At 33.7% G+C, this 26987-nt stretch overlaps 3 protein-coding genes across 7 annotated transcripts; 1 reads left to right on the plus strand and 2 right to left on the minus strand.

Moving 5' to 3' along the window:
* Nucleotides 1–662: 662 nt before the first annotated feature.
* Nucleotides 663–14369, minus strand: LOC135163666 (ras-related protein Rab-3). Of its 2 annotated transcripts, none has more exons than XM_064123302.1 (4): nt 14132–14369; nt 6466–6687; nt 5373–5663; nt 663–3878 (listed from the first exon to the last, which is right to left on the minus strand). In XM_064123302.1, exons 2-4 carry the CDS (start codon nt 6685–6687, stop codon nt 3723–3725), a joined length of 669 nt encoding a protein of 222 aa, XP_063979372.1. In that variant the 5' UTR covers nt 14132–14369; the 3' UTR covers nt 663–3722. The 2 variants fall into 2 exon arrangements, with proteins under 2 accessions (XP_063979372.1, XP_063979371.1); XM_064123301.1 differs by lacking the exon at nt 14132–14369 and adding an exon at nt 8074–8234.
* Nucleotides 14345–24871, plus strand: LOC135163665 (dynein axonemal heavy chain 6-like). 4 transcript variants are annotated; one of them, XM_064123298.1, is made up of 10 exons: nt 14421–14527; nt 15406–15582; nt 18661–19042; nt 20621–20841; nt 21411–21585; nt 21658–21833; nt 22042–22443; nt 22909–23140; nt 23210–23359; nt 24093–24871. In XM_064123298.1, exons 2-10 carry the CDS (start codon nt 15422–15424, stop codon nt 24702–24704), a joined length of 2511 nt encoding a protein of 836 aa, XP_063979368.1. In that variant the 5' UTR covers nt 14421–14527; nt 15406–15421; the 3' UTR covers nt 24705–24871. The 4 variants fall into 4 exon arrangements, with proteins under 4 accessions (XP_063979369.1, XP_063979370.1, XP_063979366.1 ...); XM_064123296.1 differs by having other exon boundaries at nt 14420–14527; nt 21411–21833; XM_064123299.1 differs by lacking the exon at nt 15406–15582 and having other exon boundaries at nt 14345–14527; nt 21411–21833.
* LOC135163667 (nurim homolog) lies at nt 24863–26888 on the minus strand. Its single transcript, XM_064123303.1, has 4 exons — nt 26399–26888; nt 25488–25971; nt 25222–25385; nt 24863–25098 (listed from the first exon to the last, which is right to left on the minus strand). The coding sequence occupies exons 1-3, from the start codon at nt 26532–26534 to the stop codon at nt 25262–25264; spliced, it is 744 nt and encodes a 247-aa protein (XP_063979373.1). The 5' UTR covers nt 26535–26888; the 3' UTR covers nt 24863–25098; nt 25222–25261.
* Nucleotides 26889–26987: the final 99 nt, after the last annotated feature.

Raw genomic sequence — 26987 nt, forward strand, 5'->3', positions numbered from 1 at the left:
AAAAAATTAAGAAATATTATTTTTTTCGCTTTAATTCTAACGATTTATTTTTAATTGTGTACCATAACAATAACTCGCTAATTATTTCTGCCATTCTGCAGTTTATCATAAAAAATCAAAATCTCTTGTCGGTTTACTACCAGAATATTTATAAAAAAAAACAAGCTAACAGTGTATGACTTTCAATTAAATGTGGATTATCGTTTTAATCCATTTTTCGGTGCATTTCACCTGAAATAAAGAGGTAATCAATTTAATCACTCGATCACGAAATTTTCATTGTTGATAATTGGTGGAAAATAAGGTGTGCATTGTATCATATCATTGCACGTGTTGTACCCTCGATTTACCACAATAGGATAACCCTTCGATCCGAGGTAATCCCGATTGGTTTCAGTTCAGTGATTTCATCGGATAATTAAAATGCGGACATTATTGTTCCTTATTTCATTCATCCTCCCACAGAGAGAAACCCTGAACCTGATAATTCACTCAACTTTTTAGACCTCTTCCCCCCAATTCCCACAAAAATAATTATATTCGCAGGAAAATTATTTCCAAGTTTGGATTACGGGAGTAATTCCGTAATTTTTACTGAATATTTCTCTGGCTCCCCGAGGCGAAGTCACCCGGAGAAATATTGGAAATGAACATAATTAATATTGAAGTAAATTATTTTCTTTTTATTTCTCGTAATACATTATTGTTTTGTCTTTCAATAACATTAGGCATGATAGTTACATACGATACAATACATACATACACGTGTCCTACCAACAAACTCATCTTCGATAAACCCCCTCCCCTGATCATTCAATAATAATTTATTTGAATATAATATTATTTCCTCTTTCCATCAACTACTGACGTATCAATGAATTTAATAACAAAACCTGTACTGAGACTAAGTTTCTTGAAAAGTGCCTCATTAATTATATGAAGAATAATTATTTTAATTACATGAAGAAATTTGCAACTTGAAATTTTTTTACGGAAAACATCTCGAATGGAAAAAAATGGATAAAATGAAGCCCAGAAAAAAAGGTACAAATTACAGTACGAATTGTAATCGTGTAGCGAAAGAACATTTATATAAAAATTATTATTCTTGGAATAAATTGTATATAAACATTATATTTTTACGGTACGTAAAAAATACTTCTCGAGTTATTATGATTTCCACCGCCTTTTAATACTGATTATGACGTAGCCAAGGTAAATTTTTCTACATTTTTTGTAACAATGGCATAACTACAAAATCGTAATATAGGTCAGAAATGAATTAATACTGGAATCGTGTAGTGCATTGGTTTAAAAATTGCGTTAAAGTGAAGTAAATTTTCGCATAAAAAATGTAAAATTAATTATTCCCTCGTCAGTTTTTTCCTGGATTTTAAATAAAAATAATCATAAAAGCAATTTTCCTACAGAATCACCTATATTTTATTGTAATTTCGGTTTCTCTGGCAGTAGAAATGAAAATCTACTTCTCAAAAAACTTCCGGAGAGTATCCGCAAAGAATCCAATAGCCGTTGAATTTTATCTCTAGTATATTTTGTTGTTATTTATTTTAAAATCCCTGGATAGCCCTCAAAAAATTGTTGACTCAAACTCTGTCCCCCAAGATTTTCTGCAGAAAATATTTCAACGATATAGTGAGTAAAGAAAAAATGTAAAAGCATTTGGCGAATTGGCTCCGGATTATCTCAGAAAAGCCAGGTTTTTTTATTAAATCTTTGCTTCTCCCCCACACGAAGAAACAATCGATAAAATTATTCTCTTCAATCCCTCTCGTTTATATTATTCATGTTTACATCAGGCGTGTGCTCTCTGCAGATAATTACAAGGAGATAAATTATCAAACAAGACGAGTAATTGTGGAGCAATTTAAATTTCTAGGATTTTAAATAATTTAGTAATTAAAAAATTATGTTCTGGATTTTTCCAGATAATAATTTAGTAATCTAGGGTAAAAAGAACGTATTCGATTTTTGGATTTAATTTGTAATGTGAAAAATACTGGACCAGTCCATAGACTTTATATTAGTAAAAAGTATTGAACAATCACCTTGACAATGACACTGACTTCATTTTTTTCAACCAAAAAAATTAAAATTGAATCGATATTTGGGCTACAGCAAATAGCATTTTCATTCGCAAAAGAGAAAAAAATGGGAAAAATTTCTGTGCAAACACGAGGAATTTATGGTGTCGAAAAAGAATTTTTCACGATAGTTCTAGAGAGATTCTCACAGCCTAAAGTAAAAAATTCCGTTACTGGCACGTTAATTTTTCTGGATTAGTCCAAGTTAAGCTATACCGATGGCGTGATAATTTTTCCCCTGAATTTCCTTTCGACCCGCTATTACCACTCATGTGGCAAAACTTCTCCCAATTTTCGAGTGAATTTTTATTTAATTTTTCTCTCAGTGACCGTCACGATCGAAAATGATTTTTTAAAATGTTCAATGGGCTTATTAACATACAGTGTATTTATACTATAATCATAGGTATACCTGTAATAATGGTGATGCATAAATTTCATAGCATTTTGTTTTATTCACTTTATTATGCTCCAATAAATTATTCTCCTGTTATCTAATCATTTCTGATTTTGCCACTAGAATCGGTCCCATCAAATTCACACAGATGATTAACGCGTACAATACACCTCGTTACACAATTAATCATAATAATAGTTGTAATTATATATATATACAGAGGGCAATTTTTTGGGTCTAGGTGGTTTATTATTAAGGTGGTGCAAGTTGTACCCCATTTGGCGACGATTTTTAGGCGATTTTAATCTTTAATTATTGGGTTAATTGACATTTTTGGATTTTTCGCACACAGAGTGGATTTTCCGGTAGAAATTCTGGTATGAGTACTCAAAAAATGACAATTTTCTTGGTTGTGAAAGAATCTAACGCTGTCAAAAGGTAAAATTTCTCAGAATTTCCCCTACGATCCTGAGAATTTCTGAAAAATTTTCAAGAAATCCAAAAGAAATTCACATTCAAGTCAATAAAATTTCCAGTGCCAGCACTGGAATTTATTCCTGATCACCACTTTGTTTGCCCTCTTTTCCCCTCCAGCACCAGAATTTTCCTCGGAAACTTCGCTCGATGCAGGTCTTTATCGCACCGCAGACATTGTCATCCAGGTTTTTCACATTTTTGGGTAATTAGGTAATAATTGGGTAATGATAACGCGGGTAAATCAGTGAAAAAATTCAAGTCATGATAAGTTGAACTGAGTTGGAGAGTCTGGTCAGCCCTCAGGAATAAAACTTGCTCCACCCTTTGACGTTTTTTTTCTAGATTAATAATTAAAAACAAGATATGCCCGTACAATTGTCAATTTTTGCTAATACGTGATGCACTCGTTAACGTGTTATTTATTACAAAAAGAAAGGTACAGTAACGGAGAAATAAGGATTACAAAATGTCGTTCCAGTGGTGAAACGAAGGTCAATGGGAAAATCATGAAATTTATTTTTTCTATCTGGAAATGTTGAACGTGTCAACGAAGGAAATAATGCCAAAACCCGAGCAGAATAAACTAGTTTATTCAGGTGGTTCATCAACATGTAGACGCTACGATCTATACTCTGTGATCGCTTGCGTGTCACTTCATTATTTTTTCTTCCCCCCTTTAAACATTTTTTTTTCACATCTAATAATGCACGGATATATGCATTGACTTTTTTTTCGAAACATTTCTAGCAATTACAGTTAGTGGCGGTGGGATTCGCCGGTTGATCGGTTAACTTCTGGCCCTTGGCCTGGCCTGCTCCACCTGCCATCAGGGTTGGATCATTATCTAGGGATTCACTCATTTTGTCGCAGATTATGTCCACGAGTTGCTCAAACACAGCCTGAAAATTTGAGAATTTAATTTTTTTTTAAAGAACAAAAATAGTGGCGAAGGTGGAGAAAAGTTTTATAAACAAAAAAACATGTTCTCGGTGTAGAGGAATAACAGGCAAATTACTGTTAAATTTTTATAAAAATGTTTCTTTAAATTCTAATTTATATAATAACTTTAATAGAAGAAGCCATCAAATCGATTGAAAATTAGAATATTAGCATTAAGGTTGTTGTATCATGGCATAAATTTTCGACAAATTTCGATGAAATTTTTTTCATAGATAGCCCTAATTAGTGTTTCCAAAATGTTCCCTGCACTAATTTTCATTTACCCCTTCAGTTCCGAGATACACATATATATATATTTTTAACATGTCGATAAAGACAATTTAACTATTTTTATTTCTTGTTAAATTAACCACTCGACGAATTTTAATGAAAAAAGTATATTTTGCGAAAGTAATGTCAACCACTTTATAGAAGAACCAAATGGAATCAATCAACCATTTCATACCTGAGCAATACCTTGAGAAATTCGCGTTTTCTTCTAAAGTGGGCGGAACAAGTAAATTCATACTCGTGCTTACATTTAATAAATAAATAAATCGTCCCCTGTGCCTCAACCTATTCCATATTTTCCTGATTATTTTGAAAAAAATCCACCACTTCCAGGTTAGGATATACGTCTTTAAAAAAAATCGAGAGAGAGCGAGACATCAACACCGTTCCCCGTTAGTTGTATGCGCACGTATTGATGCATAGTCTACTCATGAGTGCGTGAGGCGCGTTGGACTGTACTTTGGTAAAAGTTTGTGATCTAATTCAAGCCCTCGGTTCAGGGGGATCTTCCCTCTCAACCTGAAAAATTTTGCCACTGCTGCTCTTGCTACAACAACCTTAAAGACAAAAAAATTGGGTGCGTAGAGTCCCTACGCGCCGTAGAACTGAAACTTCTTAGCAATATTCCAAGAAAGACGTATCACTTCGTATGAGAGAAAAATAGCGAGAGAGAAAATATAAGAATATGCTGAAGCGACCAACACTTTTTTATATTCACATTTTTCACTTTATTATTATGCAAATTAATTACCAAAATAATTGCCATCGCTGGTCGCTGACGGATTAATACCTATAATATTGACAATTGAATTGTAATAACTAATATACGATGTAAAACGTCTTACTCTTTCTCATCCCCTTCCGCGTAGCGTTAAACATTCAAATCTATTCCCCCTCCATTGAAGCGTTTAACGATAAACGCAACCGTTTCCAAAATCGTTTAAGAACTTTCACTTAAAAAATGTGAGTAAAATTTTATTACTCTCACAAAAAAATATTGCGCTATATTCTTTGATAAATCTTTTCGTTGTCTTTTTTACAAGTTTGTATTGAAGATTTAAGCACAGAAGATGTTACAAAATGCTATCCAAGGAAGAATTCCTCTGCGTCGCGTAAATTCCGAAACATTGAATAGAAAATAGGAAGTGGAATAAAATTTATACCTTGACATTGATGTTCTCTTTCGCCGATGTCTCGAAGAATTGTACATTCAGCTGCTCTGCCAACTGTTTACCCCGTTCAAAACTTATAACCCGTTCGTCCTCCATGTCACATTTATTACCAACAAGAATAACTTGAGCATTATCCCATGAATACGTTTTAATCTGCGTTATCCAATCTTGAACTGAGTTGAATGATTCCTCGTTGGTGATATCGTACATTAGAATAAAGCCCATTGCACCGCGGTAATAGGCTGTTGTTATAGTTCTGTATCGCTCTTGACCGGCAGTGTCCTGTTAATAAAATCGTGTTAATGACTATTTAACGTAAAACATTGTTGTAAATAAATTCAACACAATTTTTTCCCCAATTTAATGCTATTTCGCACATTAGAGGGAAAAAATTCCGTGATTTCGAATATTTTTGAGGATTATTGATTGACTGGAAGAATTGACAATAATTTCTCTTGTTTTTGTAATAAAAATTGACTTTTGCGGGGAAAACATTACGAAAAAATTTGAAAAATGTAATATTTGTAGGAAAAATTGCAAGTTTTGTAATAATCTTTGAATAATAAAAAAAATGAGAGAGATATTGCATTTTTTGCTCGAGTGTTGAAGATAAATTTTAGAGGATCGATCGAAACTCGTGTCTATCATTAAATCTGAAGTTGACTAAAAAAGACATAAATCATTCAACTAGTTCTGGCTAGTTCTAGTCTAAAAATAAAATAATAAGCAAACGTAATAAATAATTCTGAGGACGATTGCGAGACATTTTGATATTTGAAACGAAACTTCATAAAAATTTACGATTTTTAAGGAGAATTTCGAAAATAAATTTTAAAGAAGCAATGAAAACTAAAAAAAAAATTCAAAGTTGATTAAAAAATCCATTAATCATCACAATTGTTCCTGGATTATTGTATTTTCAACTAGTTCATGTAATAATTCCCTAAGGGCAGTAAAAGCAAAGAGTTCACCGGCCCAGAAAGAAAGAAATAATAACTAAAGGTAATTCATTCTGCGGAACTCAGAGATCAATATTTCCCCAGCAAATATTGGAAAAAAAACACCAAGAAATAATCTCACTGACCCAAATTTGTAGTTTGACTCTCTTATCGTGCCTGAACACAGTTTTGACTTTGAAGTCAATACCAACAGTTGAAACAAATGCGGAGGTGAATGAGTCGTCGGCGTAGCGAAACAGAAACGATGTTTTACCCACTGATGAATTTCCGATGATCAGTAGTTTGAACATGTAATCGAAATTCTGGTCAGCTGCATCTTTTTGCCACTTTGGATCTTGCCCCGCCATCTGTGAATAATATCAAACAAGGTCGCACTGTTAATTCCCTGTGAAACGATGTTGATTATTGATTATTGCCCTGAGAGAAAAGTTCAGTAAAAATTACAGAATTGCTCACATGAGCCGCGACAAAATATTATTTTTCGGCGATTTTTATCCGATGGAAATGGAAAAAATTTGAAACATTTTTCCAGAATTTTTGCGAAAATTCACCGTTAAGGGATTTTATCCACTTGTAATTTTGGAAAAGTCGAATTGTGTGCATATTTTGAATGTAACTATATTTAAAAATTTTGTCCGAAAATTTCACATTGTTGGGGCAAATACTTTCGGAGAAATTAGCGGATTTATAACGACGTCACGAAATTTTAAACGCGTTTTTCTCGAATGAGGAAAATTTTTCCGAAAAGTCTGGACCGATTGACCTGAAATGTCGACACGATCTTCTTAAATACCTTTGTCAGATAATAATCAAAAAAATGAAGTTTCTGACAATAAATTCGAATTTTTAAACCACTTTAAACTGTAAATTTTCTTTTAAAAAACTACTTTTTTTTGGGACGCCGCAATTTTGTCAAAAATCACAATTTTGACTGTGCCATCGATCGTTACTTGTATTCATCAATTTCAAAAATCAATCCTTTCTTTTTTTTTATTTTCGATAATTTAAATCAGATGTATCTATCTTCTAGGTCCTCTCGAAAATTTACTACAGGAATAACGAAACCTAATATTTTTGTAAATACCTTATCAATTTTTCAAATACACTAAACTCCCTATATATAAATTTTTTCTACGTATTTTTAAAATAAAAATCTCAACAAAAATTCAAATCTCAAATCTCTTCACAAAAATTCCCGAAAAACCCCGTTTTTCCGGCCTGCAAGTGGATGTAACCCTTTACGCCAATTAAACTCGAATATTCCGGGTCCATCACCCGTAAAAAAGCAAATGCAAATATTTTAAAGAATATAGAACTCAGCCATGACCCGACAATTGAGAACACAAAAAAAAATCATAAATCGAAGTGTACGTGACCTTTTACGAGTAAAAAAAATCGCTGATGAAACTGATAAAAAATACACCAAACTTATATGTAAATATCTGAAAACCTGTCATTTACAAATTTAAATCGAATGAGACCATAAGGCAAAAATGTAAAACAACAAGTGTAGCGTTAATGACAGTGTAAATAAGCCATTAAACGGACTATATCACTTTAAAACAATAATAAATTATAGAACTGCCCACAATTTTTATTTTTTTAATAAAAATATTTCCTCGTCAGCACTTTTCTGTTACCATATTTAAAAAATAATTTTCATTCAATTTTTCTCTCCATCTGACATAAACGATATATTGAATAACTTTATTCCCACTGGACTATTTCGATACCGAGGGTGTTATCTCAACGATGGAAATCATTCGTGCCATTTTCGTTCGCAGATTGAGACGCGAATCCCTCGATCTGTCACTAGAATCTGACGGTTTTCTTTCAAACCACGTTTTCATTATCTTCCCGCACTACATGCACCAGTCGCCGGAGTAAGTTGTACGTTGCAGTTATCGACAAACTATTGTTACCATTAATTCTATAAAAGGGAAGTTAGATTGTTATTTTTTAAAAATTGTTTTCCTTGAACTTCGGTAAAATTTAAAGCGGAAAACTCTCCGAATGATTCGATGGACAATACTCGGGAGGGAAGAGACACTTGTGAATATTCACCTCCTTCCATTCGTACTCCACTTGTTTGTAATGAGTTTTTCTTATCACCTGGCACTACTCACAACTCTGTCCTTCGGTGCTGAGTGGTCACCTGGTAGGGCATTTAGCATTGTCGGTGTGGGTATCAATCAACGAAATGAAACCACTTGAGTAAACTTTGGGATCGAGTGTCGGAAAGGGAATTGTTCGACTTGACAAAGAGTGGAACTTCAATGAGAAGTGAAATATTCAATAACAAAATTCATGTCTTTTTTGTAATTCCGGGTGGGAATGTCGTTGAGGAAAATTCTACCTTTCGCTAAACTACAGGGACATTTGAGTCAAAATCACCAAAAATTTTACCTCCACAGCATTACACTGAGGAAAAAAAGGAGTAAATGAAACCATATTTTTTTTAATAGTGGCCAATAAATATTTTTTAGAAAGAAATTGATTATTGATTTTGGATCTTGAGATATTTCCCAAAATATGAAACACGTACATTTTTTAAATAATTGAAAAAAAATGTATCCAAGTGCTGAGCAAATTTTTTAACCAAAGTAACATTAAAGTCCAGAACTATATAAACAAAATTGTGCATAACTTATCATCACTATTGTGAACCACAATTTCCAACAATTTTCTATTCTTTTTTGTTTCATTAGACTCTTAATATAACTTGCCATCTTGTATATAAATGTATAAACCTGAGAGTTTAAGTAAAATTAAATAAAAACATTAGTAATTATTAATTTTTGTGATATTTGTGGTATTTTAAGACAATAAATTTTTCGAAATGGTTAATACTAAATTGAAGCAAACAAATTTGCAGTGATTCAGGAAAATATTGTTCTGGAACTATTGGAAGAAATACTTCTTTTGATTTTCACTCGTTATTTCTCTCAGTCTAGAGTTATTCACAACCAGTGAATTCCTAAGATTTTTCAAATACAAAGAAACAAATTGTTAACTCGCCTAAAGAGGTATACCTACACTCCTCCTTAGACAATGAAAAAAATTGCAAATGGAACAGATTATAAATATCTAGATATAATTGGTCAATATTTAAAGGAATATACGTTAAGAATTTAGTATTAGATCGACAGTATAAATAAACCTTATACACAGATTTCGCCACTTTATATTATACATTGCATGGAAATTTTATCTCTATGCAATTTGTGCTTCTAGAATTTCCCCTTAAAAAATAAAATTATCGACTTTGTGCACGAGAGAATTCACCCCATTTCATGGAATTCATCTCTGCTCGGGAACTCCCTGACAATTTTACTGATTTTCCAGTAAATTCATTCTCAACTAAATCAGTTTATCCACCTATTTTTTAAACGAATACTGGACTATTTATTAACTAATATTTAACAACCAATATCTTCCTCATCTGAACAAAACGTTGGTAAAAAGTTGGTCAAATGTTCTCACTTTTACAAGAACTGTCTCTTTTCACTAGATTAAATGCGAAAAATCAATTAAAAAATCCATAAAATATTACAGTTTTTTATTTTCTGTTAACTTTAGGTAATAATTTGCGAAACACTATGATATTCTCAGGAATTTATTCCTAAAAACCTCTAAATGTCACTAAACTTCTTTCATTTTTACCCTATGTCGAGCAGAATTATTTCCTGAACAATTTTTCTCTCCGAAAATCTTCAGTCATCCCATCAATTATTGCTCCCCTAAAATTTTCATTTTTTGCATGAGAGAACGCACTCCACCTGATGAAATTCGTTTCTAGACCGCAACCCGCCCACAATTCTCAGTAGAACAAATCCATTTCTACGGAAATCGTCTCAACTTCTCATGAAATAATCATTTCCACAAGTTATAGGGACCTTCGGTTCTCATTTTTTTCATCCCCCGTCACAATTGACCTCGTACAGGAAAATATCATACTCATGGAATGTCTTTTTTCCCACGAAACAAAGAGCAGAAATGAGAAAATAATTCAACCGAGGGGAGAAACGTAACTTTGGTGAGGAATATTTATTTCGGTCGCGAAAATATCTTTCTACCGAAATATTTAAAGTAACCGGAAAATTGTTCTCCGTTCTCCTCCAATTCCCGACGAAATTCCGGAAAAGATATTACGGGAAGAGAAATTTAATTTCAAATCTAATGAAATTTTACTGAAAACTCTATTCGTCTTCCACTGACTTTATTTGATTTTCTTGGGAAAAATGTTCGATTGAATTTATCTCAATACTTTATGATATTGAAATTCTTTCAGTGGGAATTTTCCGGATAAATGTTTCATATTTTATTGAATGTCTGATGTAGCTTTATGAAAATTCTTCTCATATTTTATTAGAATTCTGTCGAAATGTCCTTTTAACCAATTATTTGTCTTGAAAATTATGTGACTGAACTAGGCTTTTTCCTCCAATTTATGTCAAGTGTCATGATAAAACCAAGAGATTAACCTTTGTTCCATGAAAAAGGATGTCCGGCCAAACTGTGGAATTTCCACTAGAATTTCGTTCGAATACGGCGGCTCGCGAAACAGAAATTCGCAGCTCTATTTAATTTTTCCACGAAATTCTTAATTTTTTATACCAAACCGTTCTCAAATTTTAGTATAATTTTAATACGATAACAATTTTCGAAAATTGCCACGGGAGATTAAAAAAAAACTCTCAACAGTTCAATTCAACTTTGGTCAAGTGCAAATCAATATTACTGTCTCCCAATGGAATTTCCTGTGAGAGATTTTGTAACGAACCACGTTAAAAAAATTATTAAATAAATGAATAATATTTATTATTATATATAAAAAAAATCCCATCTCCTGAAACTGTCTCGCCTCATCCAAAACTCTGTAAATAATCTTCTGTCTACCCCTGACCCAATCGTACCCTATTATTTATATTGATATTTATCTTCTTTTGTGTTCCCTATCTTTCACTTTCTCCATTCTAACACTGCAATTATCTACATGATATGCAAATACCAGGCCGAATGCCTTCGGGCGATAGCCAGTCAGAACTTCCTTGGGACGAACTCCACTAAAAATGAAAAAAATAATAAAAAACAAAATTTTCAAAACACGATTTTATCAATTCATTTTTCAATTGAATTTTTACCAAATTCTTCCTCTGCAAAATCTCCTCATCCCCTCCATACCCCCCCCCCTTCCCGGGCCCACTAAGTCCGGAAGATCAAGTCCACCTGGGCAATTCTCCGGAGAACAAAAACTATTTTTTCCAAATATCAATTTACTTAGGGGAAGTATTTATTTTTTCCAAATTGTACTTCAGTCTAATTACTCTCTGAGGGATCGAGTTAGGTTTCAATTGTAATAATCATATTACTCTAGAGGATAAGTATTTTGTATTTGATTTTGTATGAACTCCCTTAATAATTATTCGGTTTTTCGAAATTTCTGATTTTTTTGAGAGAAGAATTTAATGTTCATAATTATTGCAGGGATTCCCTCCAAGTTATAATTGACATGATCATGTTCTAGAACAATATAATTGACGGATTCAATCCTAATTAAAATCGTAATGGAATTACTCGATTTCATAAATAAATGATTCAGAAAATAAATACTTCCTTTAAGTGGCCACATGACTTACCATCAGAGTAAAAATTTCAATCCGATTATTTTGTGGAGTGAAATGATAAGTTTTGGAAAAAGCGATTCTCATGCCCTCAATAATGACCTTGCACAGGGCCTAACAATTTATGTTTTCCAAAATAATTATTTCACCCCAGAAAATAATGGGATTGATATTTTCTATTCTCAGGGTAAGTTACATAGCTACTTAAATAAAATGAATAGTTAATAAGCACTATCTTAAGGAAATTTTATACTCCCATGGTTTCTGTTGAATTTGAGAGTGAATTTCTCTGGTATCCGGTAGCTCAGTCGGTAACAGTACCCATCGCGATAGTGAGAGATCCGGGTTCGATTCCCGGCTGAATAAAAGCAAAAATTTTTTCTCTCTAATTCTAATCGTCTTCAATTTTTTTGCCATGAAATTTACCATCTGAATAAAAATCCCAATACCATTATTTTCCAGGGTGAAATGATTATTTTGTGAAAGACAAATAATTAGGTCAAGATCATTATAGAGACCATAACAATCAGTTTTTCGAAAAATCATCATTTCACCCCATAAAATAATCGCATTGAAATGTTTACCCTGATGGTAAGTTACCTGACTCCTCTAGTAATTGGATATTTGACAAAAATAATTTTTCTTCTCAGTGTCAAGAGGAAATGGAGGTGATAGCGTTGAACTACTTTCCAATCCCAAGTTATCCAGTTCCCCATAGTCAACCGGAAGTTGGCCTGAAACACCGGTGTTATCGTACCAATGCTGCGGGGAATGATAGCTAAACTCGACTGGTGTAAATAAAAAAATCTAGAATAAATCGGTTGTACTTGTGCTCCTAGGTGCAGGAAAGTGGAGAACCTTGAGTGAGCGTCAATGTATCGCCAGTTGCACGACTGGGAAAATCGATAAGGGAAGGCAGTGAAATATTTCTCTCCGTACTGCACCTCCGAAATCATGGTGGCAACTGACATCACAGGCCCGATACCATGGACTTTATTTTTATAAAATATGGAGTCCGTAGAAAATTAATTTGTCGATAACAAAAAAAAATTAATCAGTGGTGAAGTGGCAGAGCGAGATAAGCCCCGTTCGACTAGTGCTCAGGTTTTGATGAATATCTTGGAATCTAGGGGAGATAGCACAATTTTCATCAGAATCTTTTTTATGGAGAGAATTAAGAGCTACAACAAATGTCATAACTAAAATTTCGGTATCTCTCGCGGATTCAGAGATATTTCACAAAAACTGGACTGGAGTAATCGACTAATCTCATTTTCTTCATCTCGTACACAGAAATAATTCGCACAGTGTAAATAACTGATAATGGTAATCTTACGGATGGTGTAAATAGCTCTTTAAAGGATTGTTATTGTATATTGTTATGTATTTGCCGTATCTGTCAGTCTTAATCAACTTCATGTATGATGGTCTTATCCCAAATCATTAGGTTTTTCATCTTAATTCTTAGCCCACGGACTAAGAATTAAGATGCAAACCTATTTTCGTTCTAAATTCATTTAACGAATATTTATTTATTTAACTATGAAGCCTTCTTTCGTCACATCGTTATAAACCCCTCATTTTTTAAAGACAGCCCTTAAAGCTGACACATCCCGAGTTCCAAAATCCACATTTTTATCACTTTTCTGACAATTTATGACACGAAAATCTATAACATTTTTGCGTTTTGTCATTATTTAATAACCTGCGAGGTTTCAAAAAGGTGCAAACATTCTCCTGAAGTTTTTAACTATCAAAAAGCCTCACAAAACTAAGTATAACAGAATCGCACCACCACGAAAATTTGTGACCCATCGAATATAATGAAAAAACGGGAAAACATTTAGTTTTTTCGCGTTAACCCGATGAATAAATTGTCAGAAAAAATATAAAAAAGTGAATGTTTGATAAAAGGCCCTCGAACATCCTTAAAGACCGGAATACTCGAACTTCTGAGGTTTTCCTCGGTCTCGGTGAAAAAAAATACGGGCGAATTGTCCCCATTCACTCGAGTTATCCAGGTTTATGACGTTCGATGCCGAGGATGACGTACGCTCCCGAGGCGCGTTCGTCGGCGATTTCGCAAGACATTCGTCACAATTTACCAAATTCAATGGATAATTCCATACACTGAGATGACATTTGTCACTGTCACTACAATAATTACCTCGTACAGTGGATTATTTCCTCAGGTAATACGACACGCGCACGAGTATCCGGATAGGCTCGATAGCAAGCGATTGTTCTGCTTATTTATTTACCTCACTACAAAAAAATTAACAAAAAAATATGATATTTTTGATGATTATAGTCTCTCGTATATCTGTTCACTCAGTTTTTTAAACAACAATTTATTGTTTTGTTATAGTAAAAGCTAACTGGACCTCGGTTAAAGCGTCGTCGCACCACTGTAGCGGGCGCTACAGCTAAAATATCGACCATTTCGAAGGAACCCCCGCCCGTACCAATCATCGAATCGACCACTTGCGCCTGCGTGCGATATTTTCCTTGTGACATCTATGTACGTACTGTGTGGAAAGAAAAAAAAAGGCTATAGACGGGTGTAAGTATTTACGTTGCATTAAAATTTGAAGATTCATTCATAAAGTTGCCAACATAACTTGCACTGGGAGCCTTATCATTGCGTCATGGGGGTTAATTGTTTGAGGGGTACGTGAAACGAAATTGGGGGAAATAATCGAGACGGTCGTAACAATTTCGGGATATCGGGAAATTGCTTTAAATTTCTATTCATTAGTTTTTAGTCGATAATAAAAATATATTTTTTGCACATTTTTTTGTGTCATGGTCTCGCATTACTAGGGGAGGGTAAATCGAAGCGGAGGGAGGCGAATTATGAAGAGAATTGTATCGATTTGGAAATGTATCCAATCGATATTCCAATTGGTTGCAGTTGCTATTAATTATTTTTCATGTGACGAAAATAGAAATTTTATTTCACTTTAAATTTGATCTCATAAAATTAGGAGAAATTCTTGAGACAACTGCATCGATTCGATGAAAACGGTGACTTTGTTTTACTTAACATTTCATTTTATAAAATTTTATTGAATTGATTAAAACGAAAATTTTATTCAATGTCTTCCAAAAATGGTAGGTCTCATTCAAATAAAGTCAAATACAAATTCAAATCAGAAAGCCCAACGGAAAATAAATTAATTCATGTGGCAGAACTAAACAAATGATAATCTCCAAAAACAGTTGCGTCGAATGAAATAAAAATTCTGGAAAAATCGGATAATTTCCACAATTAATTGATTTTGAAATACCATCCGACACAAATCCCAACAATCGCGCTGACCCAGTCTCCTTTCATGTCAATCAAAAGTGAACAGCGAAAATAATTAGATCACAAGAGGAAACTTACTCCACCATTGGCCTTCAACCCCTGGCCAGTTGACCCAATTCTAATTATTCCAGTTGATAAATTCAATTAATGGGAATGGAGATGAACGTTGATGGATGGAGTCCATCAAATTGTATACTGAATCCCCTGGAAGTGTCTGTTCTCGTCAATAAAGATCGTACAGGCAGATTCGTGTATATAAGACATGCGTTCAAGAGATCCTCCAAGTTCTTCGCTCCCTACTCTTTCAAGTTCGTCAAGTCTTTCATTCTGAAAAGTCCTTGTTCTAGACATAAGTTTCTTCTTCGCTATTTGTAATTTCAAAAAGTCATTTCTCCATCTACATCTATTTATCAATTATTTATTTCATTTGTTCGCTAACGGAACATCTCGTTTCTGATTAAATAAATAAATGCGGCCATAATTACCCGTCATTAAGGTTGTTGTATCGAGAGCGGCGGTAACAAAATTTTTCTGGTTGAGAGGGAGGATCCCGCTGAACCGAGTGCTTGAATTAGATCACAAACTTTTACCAAAGTACAGTCCAATGTGCCTCACGCACACATGAGTAGACTATGCATCAATACGTGCGCATACAACTAGCGGGGAACGGTGTTGATGGCTCGCTCTCTCTCTCTCTTTTCTTTAAGGGGTTATTCTCATGTGAACGCCTATATTTTACCACTTTTTCGGAATTTTTTTTTATGCGACAACAACCTTCAATCATGTTGATTTTTCAATATATTTTTATTTGTATTTTGAAATATACGAAAAAATTTTTTTTTGGCGTTTTTTACGTTTTTAACATATATTTTTTTTAAGTCAAAGTAGTCTCCAACCAAAAAAGGTAGTTCACTGGTCAAGGTGATAGCGGCTGTTCATGTTGTCTGACATAACAAAATCGAATGGATTATTATTCAGTAGATCTGTGGCTATCGTCCCTACCAAATATAATCAATTTCATTAAAAACAAAAAAAAAATATCGAACTTCAAAAAAAAAATCACGAAAATCTCCTTCTTTTTCGTTACAAATCGTTTAAAAAAAATATGAAGATATTGTCGAAAATAAACAATTGTGGTAGGGACGATAACTATAAATGAGTAGAAGAACATATGTAAATTTTAAAGCAATCGGTTGAATACTTTTTCTTGTAGGACCTTCACCGTTTCAGAAAATGATGATTCGAGAAAAACGCGTTTAAAGTTTAAAGCCTGGCAGACAATCGCTTACGACGCGTCGGCGACTCTGAGCTGTAACTTATCAAATACTATGAATTTCGGTCTGAATTTTTCACAGCATATTTTCAATAGGTTTTACTGTCAAAATATTAAAAAAAAAATCGATTTTTTGAAATGCTCACATGGGAATAACCCCTTAAGACGTATATCCTAACCTGGAAGACCTCGCACTGGAGGTGGTTGAATTTTTTCAAAATAATTAGTAAAATGTCAAGTGGATTGAAACACAGACGACGATTTATATATTTATTAAATATGTTGTATACCCACTATATTTTAATACATATTGCTTATTTTTTATGGAGTCTAGAAGCCCCATAAATTGCTTAGTGCCAATAACCTTCAAAATATCTTTTTATTCTCTTAATATTTAAACGTAAGTTTAATATTTATCCTTAATTCCCTAAAAACGTCCAAACATTATAGATATGCATTGCGAAATATTCACTACTCCAACTCCTTACACTTTTCCAAAAACGTGTCCTTAAGATATGTATTGGAATATCGGTGTAAGTGAACAAATTATTCAAGACCCACAGTGAAAATACTTTATAGAATATTCTTTATTAGCACGAGGAAGGCACGTCTTAGCTAGAGGACCGTTGTCCAGAGACTAGAAACTATATCAAAGGGAAAACTCTCTCAGGGAAAAGAAAAACAGTTTTATGACTCAAAGGAACACAGTCCGTTGTTGAAATTTCAGCATATCTTTAGGATTAAACCGTCTCGAAAGCGGAGTACAGCCGATCGTAGATTAGTCCCTTAGTAGAGCTGTTTCCCAGAAAGTTAAAGAGGTGTCGAGTGATTTTTCTAGGACAATGAAAGAACTGTACTCAAATATTCCAACAATATGCCTTGATGATTCCTATCCAGTTCAGCTCCAAAGTACTCATTACCCAAGAAACATCATCCCTATTCTGAATAGTATCTCGCTCTTTTTCACCATCTCCAGTAGCAACGGTTTGAGTGCTGTTGGAGGTTTAGGAAATAATGTGAGCAGAAACAATCACTCCAATAATTGATAAATATATTTGAGATTACCACAGTAATATCGGATTTTATATCGAGCACGTTATTACATGTATTTATACATTCGCCATATTTATTAACCGTACCGATAGATCCGCGTAACGGTAGGACAATGATTTAATTCGTTGTGCGTAAAATCGATTACCGATAAAGGTCGGTACCTAGGCTGTCTTTGACACCATATAACGACAAGTGACTTTACGAATAAGGAACATTTAAACTAATTTGGCACTTGAGTCTTAAATATACAACAAATATAAGCGTGACGATCCGTTGCTACGGTGTTGCCACGTCAGGAGTATGAATCTACATGTTCCACCTATTTTGAAAGAAAACCCGTCTTTCTGAAATTATTGCTCAGATATGAAATGGTTAAGCGATTCCATTTTTTAGCTGTAAATTCGTTGACACTAGTTCTGCAATATATATTTTTTCATGAGGCTGGGGAGGATGTGAAACAAAGAAGAAAACTTTTGTAACATCAAGGAAATAAACAATAAGAAAAAATATTATTTTTTCATCGAAATTCGTCGAGTGGTTAATTAAACAAAAAATAAAAATCGTTAAATTGCCTTTCCCGACATGTTAAAAATATATATACATATGTATATCTCGGAACTGAAGGGGTAAATCAAAATTAGCTCAAGGAACTTTTTGGAGACAATAATTAGAGCTGTCTATAAAAAAATTTTCCTCCAAATTCATCAAAAATTAAAGCCATAATACAACAACCTTAATTATTTTTCTCCATTTAATCTTTTCATAAATCTCTTTAATTAATTCCAACGTCATATTACAATAATTCATTTCATTCATACTCATTTAACAATAATTTAAATTTAAATGAATTCAGACCATTAATTTTCTTGCATTTATAATCCTCAACAATTATTGAAATTTTTTGACAAGAATATGAGAGCAATAAAAATGTTTTTTTTCTTATCGGTAAAATAAAATGACTATAGCCAGTGATAAGTTGAATAAAAAATATCTCGCCTATTTCTGTCGTCCCCATTGTATTATCGATCCATTTGATTTGGATTTAATTACCCCGATGCAGGCTCGTCTCGTATAAAGATGTCAATCAATGCTACATGACTGTGAGTGCTAGCGGTGTAACGTGGTACACCCCCGACGAGATGGTATTCGTGCCGTTATCGATGTGGAGTACAGAATATAAAAAATACCTTGAACTCATGAAGTTGAGATTGTTCCGTCTCTATCGGGAGTGGAAGGCGTTCTATGTGTGGAATAAAACTATAAAAGTGGCGAGAATGTCCACGGCGACGAGATACATCGAGGAGAATTTATTTTTCTGCGATGAGGACCTCGGTGGGGCCCTTCTGAGGGTCACCGAAGTACAGTGGCCTTTTGCGGAGTCCAATTTTTTAAATGTTTCAGGGGGCGGGGAAGTGTCGCTCTTCAAATTTGTTGAAATGCAGGTTTTTTAAAACTATTTTCATTTTCAATTCAATTTTCAGGTGGGAAATATGAGAGGAAGAGCCAGTGAATGCGGAAGAAAATTCTGTTAGATTTTTGACGAGGTTTTTATTTATTTTTAAAAAATAAATGTTCAATTAAAAATATTTTGAGGTAAATAGAATCATAGAATTTTATGACTTCTGAATGGAAGTTATATTTGACAAATTTTTCCATTCGTTAATTTTAATTGCAAGTTCTCTAGAATGTTATGAAACACGGAAATCTGAGGTTTTTTATATTATGTCTGTGTACATTTGCTGGAAAATTAGAAATTTTGAAAATTAATTTTGGGGAAATTCTACATCAATACCGTTAAATTTGTAGCTAAAAATCTGATTTTTCGAATTATTATAGCAATGATTAAACTTTACAGTAGTTCCTGAGATATCGTAACTTTAGTAAATTTCGTTTTCCCTTAATATCCCAAAAACTACTGCAAGGATTGTATTTTTTTTCCAAAAATTCACATAACCGGGTCTTATCTACATTGATCAAGATATCCATATTTTTTCGGATAAAATTTCGAGGTATTGCCGTTTTTAGGTTTTATCATCATAAACGTTGTGAACATCATAAATTAACAAAAAAAGAGAGCTAGAAACTCGAAATTTTGTACATTTGTAGCTCTCGTAACATGAAAAGCTGGTATTTTGGGCGGGTGCAATGGTGTTTCCTTGAATATCTCATGAACCACTCAACAGATTCCAATTTTCTTTTTTTCAAAATGGTCGTCTCACTGGGCACCATTCGAAGTCATGGAAATATTTCGATTCATTGGTACAAAAATCGCGAGATATTGCCTTTTTTCCTTTTTAAAAAATATTTTCAGTATTTTATGCTCAATAATTTGCTAATAAAATAACAACTTAAAATTTGGTATGACCATAGCTTTTATTTTATGACCATATCAGACATCGGATTGTTACAAAATTTATTGTTTTGTTCAAGTCCATGTTACTAATATCTCTTTCTAAATCCCCTGAAAAGCCAACATCAGTACCATCACTTACGCACATCGTGAATATCCACCTTTTCATTTTTAAAATCGAATTGGTGCGGATCCATTCGGAAGCATACGACCAATCGAATTGATAAAAATGAAGGAAAAAGAAAAGTAACGAGTAAAATACACATCGGTCACATCATTTTTGTCAAATAGCGTCTGTCGTGTCCATCTCTTCGACAACCCATTCTATAAAAGTTTTTTTTCTAGGAAATTTCCTCGAATCTAATTTTTCAAAAATTTTTATTTGATTTCTCAAGAAAAATACACCAAAATAAAATGAAAATTGTTAGAAAATGCGAACGACGACTAGTTAATATATTAAATGAATTTTAATTTGATTGTATTTATTAAATATATTAATTCTGTCTGTACGACTAGATGAGTTGAAAACTAATAATAAATTTCATAGAAATATAATAAAAATCCAGCAAAATATTCTGTCGAATTCCCTTAGCTTTTCTATAAATTCCGCCTCCTCTAGCGATTTAGAACAGTTTATTATTTCCTAAAAAATGCATCTCCTCTCATTCAGTTTGAAAAGATCGAGGAGATGAAGGAGGAATGGAAAATCCGACGAGGAAAATCAGTGGAGACTGTGGTAGAGGCTTCCATGAACTCGATATCCCACGATGGATTTCTGACTAATGAAACTCGGGGGTCTAATAGGAGATTCGACACACCAAGAGGGGCTGATTGCAAAGTGAGCTTCATTGAGGAGGCGAGGAAGAGAAATAAAATGGCTCAATTATCACGGTAAAAGATAATCGTAGGAATAATTGATGGCTACGATGAAAATTAACAGAAAATCTACAATTAATGGAGTTTTATTTAACGATTTCAGTTTATTATTTATTGAATGTCTTTAATTATGTTCATTACATTGAATTAACAATTAATTGAACAAAAAAGGACGACATTTAACGATTAACTGACGTAAGAAGCCGAGTGCTGTGAAGGTTGAACCAGATATGACGTGAACAGACAGATTGTCATCATAAATTGAGAGGAAAAATTCGATTTAGTGGGGAATTTTGATAGGATACGATAATTTTACACTTCACATTCTCCTTTAAGGACATGAATTTGATGCTCTAGTTTTTTTTAATAACACATTTATATTTTTATATTAATAATACCTTTCATATCAATTTTGCAATGTTGTGGCATTAATTTTCATTTTGTGCATAATATAATTATTAAAAAAATTAGAAACGCAATTTTTCAAAAATTTGAATAGATCTTAAAAAACCTTAAACTGAATTTTGAAATTAAATTGTTTGAAACATTTTTTTTTCTAATTTCCTTTTGTCATGATATTACAGTTTCATACGTCTGGCTGATTACATCAGTACCTTCCTCCTCCTGAATTTATTAGAAAACACTTATTCCGAGTTTGTGAAAATGCTTTCAGAGCACACGAAATCCCTATCCAATGAAGAGAAATTTATAAATAATGAAGAGCTCAGTGTTGCAAATGGGGAGGATAAAGCAGCTCAGGTATTATTCAGAATGTTATCCCTCCTTTTCATCTTCATGAAGTGCAGCTGCATTATTTACGCATTTTTTCAGCCTTTGTGTATCTCTATCGACGTAATTTTATCCAATGACAATGGTGATGTCACAGTAGACCCCACTGTCGAAGTATTTCATTTTATTATAAGTAGATTGCAAAACCACTGGGAAAAGTGTCTGAGGGAAATCCTGGAGTCTCATGCAACTGTTGAACGCTTCGAGAATTCTATAAAGTAATTTTATTATAAATTTATGGAAGAAATAATTGGACAAAATTATTATTGGCTTTCTAGGACACTTATCTTCTCTTTTAACCAATTTTACTGCATAATAACTAACACAAAAAAATAGTTTTTTTACGTTCTTATCGAATTTTTTTGTGTTACAAATAGAAATAGGATTTTCTCTAGAGTTTTTTATAGCAAAAAAATAAACAAACAGGTCCATGATTGACTGGGGAGCACTGAAATCATCCTCGAATAACGCTCAGCGACTGTCGAATGTGATAAAAAATAGCTTGTCTATTCAAAATTCTAAGAAAAAATTGACAGAACTGTTGAGTTGGAATACAAACGCAGTGAAAATCTATTGCAAGGGTTTTGGCGTAATCGAGACGTTCTACAAGGAGCAGAAAGCTTGCCCCGAAGACATGATCCAGGCCAACAAGTCGAGCGAAATGTTCCGAAATTGGTGTTCCGAATTTAGAGAGAAGGAGGAAGAGGTCGATGAAGTTATCGATTTCCAAACTTTGGGGATGTTCTCACTGCAGTTGGAGAGATTCAAGGATCAAGTTCGGGTTCTTTTATTCAATAAGAAAAGTGTCCTGGAGGAAGTGATACCAAAGTATGAGTTCGCCATGTTCAAGCACTTTTGGTAGAAAAAAATTTAATGAAGAAGATTACGAAATAAGTTAATTTATCTACAGAATCCCCTCATCAATTTCCTACTCCCCAGTGCATTAGGTTAAATTAATTTAATTTTGTGGTCATAATTATTCTGTCAATATAATTAGTTGTTTAAAGAAGTGTTTAGTGTTATTGATCTGCGGTAAAATTACCCTAGCAGTGCATCATAATATTTTCGGTTTTTTGCCCTAGAAACAACAAAATCTATTAATTTCTGTTTTTTAGATAAATTTTTGTCACTCAAACATATATTTAAAATCATCCACAGCCAGAGTTTTTTTAAAGTAGAATTCCCACGAAATTTTTTCTCCTCCTTCGAGTCTGAAAATAATTAATTTTTTATGAACGTAATTAGATCTCTTTGACTGTTCCGAAAATAATACGTCTATTGTCCTCGAAACAGAATTGGGAAATCCAAAGTTGACATTCTCCTGTCCAAGATATTAGACGCCACAACTTACCTTGACACTGATCCAACAACAGCAGACAGTTTCGCACATTACGTTGAGTTCATTGACGATGCACAACAGCGAATTGATGACATGGAAGGGGACGGGGATTATATCAAAGAGTTGTACGATATCACGGAGGAGTATGGAATCCCGGCAGATCCCGAGGATTTCGCTAATTATTTGGTGAGGACAATCCATTGCAGCTTTACATTGAAATTTATTTTTGAAACTTATTGGCTATTTTTCTGGTAGATGATCAACGTTGCGTTGACGAGTTTTAAGATTGCTCTGACCGAGCGACTCAAGAAACGCGAAGAAGTGATCTCGAAATTTAATGAACAAATTAGCAATGACATTAGAAAATTGACGGACGATGTGTCGATCATTAATGAACGAATATCAGTAAGTATTTATTATCCTTAATTGGCATGCAAAATTACCGTCACAATTTATTATTAAATTTTTTTTATTTTGCTTCCGACTGGAAGTCTTGTATTTGATGGATCTTTCAATTCTCTAATTTCAATTGGAAGTGATCGAGAATGTTATGAAACGTGAAAGAACGACCTGTTTTTATATTATGTGTGTATGTGCTCGAAAATTCGAAATTTTGAAGATCGATTTTGAGAAAAGTCTCCATAAATACGATAAAATTTGTAGCTACGAATCTGAATTTTCAACTTACGATAGCTATCTTTAGCCTCTTAATATATCTTTAATATTCCAAAAACCTGCACTTTCAATTTTTTATTTTTCAAAATATTCGTCGCAGTGAGTGCTATATCTATATCAATCGAAATCTCCATATTTTCCATAATATTGAGTAGAGTTTTATAATCTCGATGTAAATTAAGCAAATGTTCTTACGTCCTCCATTCAATTTCTGTTAATAATTATTGTCTTTCGTATCTGTAGATATCCATTGTTTTTGTAAAAATTAGTGGAGATGAATTCCCCATTTGTTTTGTCAAAAAATCCAAAATTGCCGTATGTAAATAAAAATCCATCGAAATTTCTCCCTTAAATGTCTCTCGATAATTGGACAATGGAAAATGAATTGCCATCTTGCAAGCACTATCCAAGTACATGATCTTATGATGAAAAATTTTATTTTCCCCCCAAATAAATAAAATAGGAACCATGGCTGCTAGATTCCCTGAGTGACGCCGACACATGTCAGAAAAGTCTCAAAAATTTCGCCCTAAAACTGCAGGAATTCACGGAAACGGTCGATAAATATCAGACCTATCAGAAATCCTTCGATCTAGAGGCCATAAGACTAGAAATTCTCGATCACGTGCGAAAGGAAATTTACGTTCGACTCTTGTTGTGGGAGTGCACGACCTCCTGGAGTGAGAATTCGCAAAAGTGGTTCGAGTGCAACTTGAGCAGTCTGAACACAGAAGAAATGACGAGTACAACCGAAGAGCACTTCAAGAAGGTCAAGGAGCTGGAGACAGGCCTGGGGCGAAGGCCCATCGTTCTGGATTTGATGGAGAGGGTCGAGTACATCCGCGAGAAATTACCGACAATTATCTCCTTGCGGAATAAACATTTGAGGAGACGCCACTGGCTCGAGATTGAAGCTATATTGAATTTCAAGTTCAAACCAGATACCAGAGTCAATCTGACGTTGATGGAGAATCTGGGGGCCTTCGCTCATGCTCAGGAATTCATGAATATTTCAGAGAGAGCAACTGCAGAGGCTCATCAAGAGGCTGCGCTCAATAGAATTGATGATGTCTAAAGATGTGACGTAATAAAATGAGGTCTGAAGACAAAAAAATTATGTTGTAATATTACTTTGATATTTTACATATGAAAACGCCGTAAATATCAATATTTTCATGTTATTTCTTCTAATTCTTTGACTAATAATTCTTTGTATTACAAAACAAAAAAAAATTAATTGTTAGCAACCATTTATTGCAACTCAAAGTTTTTCATATCGATTAATAAATCATCTCTTCTCCAATAGGACTCCAGATGATAAATACATACATAAATATGTATAAACGTTTTTGTCTATTTACAAAGGCACAATCACCCAATCCTTAAGCAATATGACAAGAAGAATCATCTTTGAACACATTCCGAAATTATGAAGTTATGAAAGCCAGTCTACACCGTTCCTTTCTTTCCTGAAAATCACCAATTCCATTCTTCATAATATTTCGTGAATTAAATCTATTGTTAAATCCTTCGTGTTATTTTTAACGGCGTCACTGGTCCGAGAAAACGAAAAATTAACAAAGGGTCAATACCAAAATCATAATGCAACGAATAACTCGATAAATCTTTGAATCAGGATAACTCTCGTCGTTTTCTATCGACATTCATGGCGTGATAGTAATAATCTTTTTCATCAATGGCCCACATTATCAGCATATAAACAGTGATTATCGATGCCATGAGAAATCTATCGATTCTGTAAAAAGAAGAAAATAATTATGTTTTTTCAAATATTTTAATCTAGGAGAGGCTCACTCTCTATTCTATCGATAAAACCACGTAAAAATTGAAAACTCACGTCATAAGAGGATGAACCCAGAGAATAATAAGAAATGCAGTGAAGCTGGGGTGTCGCATGTGGAGAAGATAGCGTTGATATTCCCTGGACTTTGTTGACATTGGACAAGGCCTGTTAGACATCTTGTACCAGACCTGCTTGAGGCCGGTGAGCTCGGATATATCGAGCATAACACATCCACTGTATATGACAAACCAGGCCAACAGATGAAATCCAGAGAACATTAGCCACAATTTGTTGCTGGCAGTTGTGTCGATATGCCACAACGAAATCGATGGTATCACCTCCCAATTTTTCATTATCAAGTGCAAAGCAGCTGCGCTAGCTGCGTTGTACACACTCCTCTCCAGTTCCAGGATGCATAATTTATCGTAGACATGTTTGACAGTTTTGTTGACCATGAACGAGTGCTGAAGCATGAATACACTCAAGAGAGAGGTATTTATCATGAGTTTCCAGAGGCTCGTGAGGTATAAATCATCATCTGGGTGTAAAAACATTGAAACTCAGTGGATTTTCAAGAAATGCACAGTTGAAACAAAGAAAAATATGGAAAATCCCCAGAAATTTAGCAGAAAATCTTAATTATCAATCAAAACCACATAACATAAAAGAGTAATAATTAAACATTTTCATTTTAGTAGATTTGGCCGAAAAGTTTGCGAGGAGTATTATTGTGCCGTTTTATTAGAAAATGTGTAGTAGAAGTGGTTTGCAGGAAAAATCTGTGAAATTAAATCTTTGTACAGGTTCTTTCAAATGAATTTCCTTTTTTTTTTCCTGTTCCTCAATTTTTTTTCAGTAAAAAAAGGATTAAAAATTTGGCTCTAGTCACCAAAAAGCATTGTTTCGTAGGAAGAATATTTCATAGCAAAAATATTTGCCAAAAAAATGGAAAAAATGGCAATTACCTGTGGAGGCTTTTTTAACAAGAATGTTCTTATCGTAGCTCTGGCAAGACGTGAAGTACATGAAATTATAGAGCACGTGAAATGTGTAGAGGAAGCTGGTGGAGCTCGTCAACAAACCGATAATACTCGACCCCATATTTGCAATGAGCTGTTCAAGGTGTCCAATGCGAATAATTATGGTTCATTTGTGGCGAATGATCACCTATTGATAATAGCTGAAGTATTCTTGAACTCCAGGAGGAGATGGATCCATCTTTACAACCGGAATTACAAGATTTTTGTTATGTAAATAAAGAAAACCCGGAGAAAGCCGACAAGTTGTGTCAAAAGACGGCTGACGACTCACTTGAAGTCAACTGCGAACAGTTCAGGTCGGACGAGTGAGTGCACGCCTGCCGCATGAAGTTGTCTGCTAGATGCCATATTCCTTTTATCCTTTGACTTGACATCTAAAATCGTCCTTATGTTAAAAAAACATGACAGGTGAAATCGATTAATAATCAATAGAACGATTATCCACAGCCCAGGAACGTATAATCTATATAGGTTAAATAATTCAACGAGATTTTCGATGCCGTAGCCCTCTCTC

Source organism: Diachasmimorpha longicaudata, chromosome 6, assembly GCF_034640455.1.
Source record: "Diachasmimorpha longicaudata isolate KC_UGA_2023 chromosome 6, iyDiaLong2, whole genome shotgun sequence".
Classification (NCBI taxonomy): domain Eukaryota; kingdom Metazoa; phylum Arthropoda; class Insecta; order Hymenoptera; family Braconidae; genus Diachasmimorpha; species Diachasmimorpha longicaudata.

Excerpts from the sequence above, each read along its gene's own strand:
- LOC135163666 (XM_064123301.1), bottom strand. The coding sequence starts at position 8,190 with ATGAAAACGTGGTTTGAAAGAAAACCGTCAGATTCTAGTGACAGATCG. Across the intron at positions 6,688-8,073 it reads TCGTTGAGATAACACCCTCG|ATGGCGGGGCAAGATCCAAA; the intron begins GTATCGAAATAG and ends TATTATTCACAG. Across the intron at positions 5,664-6,465 it reads GAGTCAAACTACAAATTTGG|GACACTGCCGGTCAAGAGCG; the intron begins GTCAGTGAGATT and ends TTTTATTAACAG.
- LOC135163665 (XM_064123296.1), top strand. The coding sequence starts at position 15,422 with ATGGGAATGGAGATGAACGTTGATGGATGGAGTCCATCAAATTGTATA. Across the intron at positions 19,043-20,620 it reads TCAAATTTGTTGAAATGCAG|TTTGAAAAGATCGAGGAGAT; the intron begins GTTTTTTAAAAC and ends CCTCTCATTCAG. Across the intron at positions 23,141-23,209 it reads AGGATTTCGCTAATTATTTG|ATGATCAACGTTGCGTTGAC; the intron begins GTGAGGACAATC and ends TTTTTCTGGTAG.
- LOC135163667 (XM_064123303.1), bottom strand. The coding sequence starts at position 26,534 with ATGGGGTCGAGTATTATCGGTTTGTTGACGAGCTCCACCAGCTTCCTC. Across the intron at positions 25,972-26,398 it reads TGTTAAAAAAGCCTCCACAG|ATGATGATTTATACCTCACG; the intron begins GTAATTGCCATT and ends TTTTACACCCAG. Across the intron at positions 25,386-25,487 it reads TGGGTTCATCCTCTTATGAC|AATCGATAGATTTCTCATGG; the intron begins GTGAGTTTTCAA and ends TTCTTTTTACAG.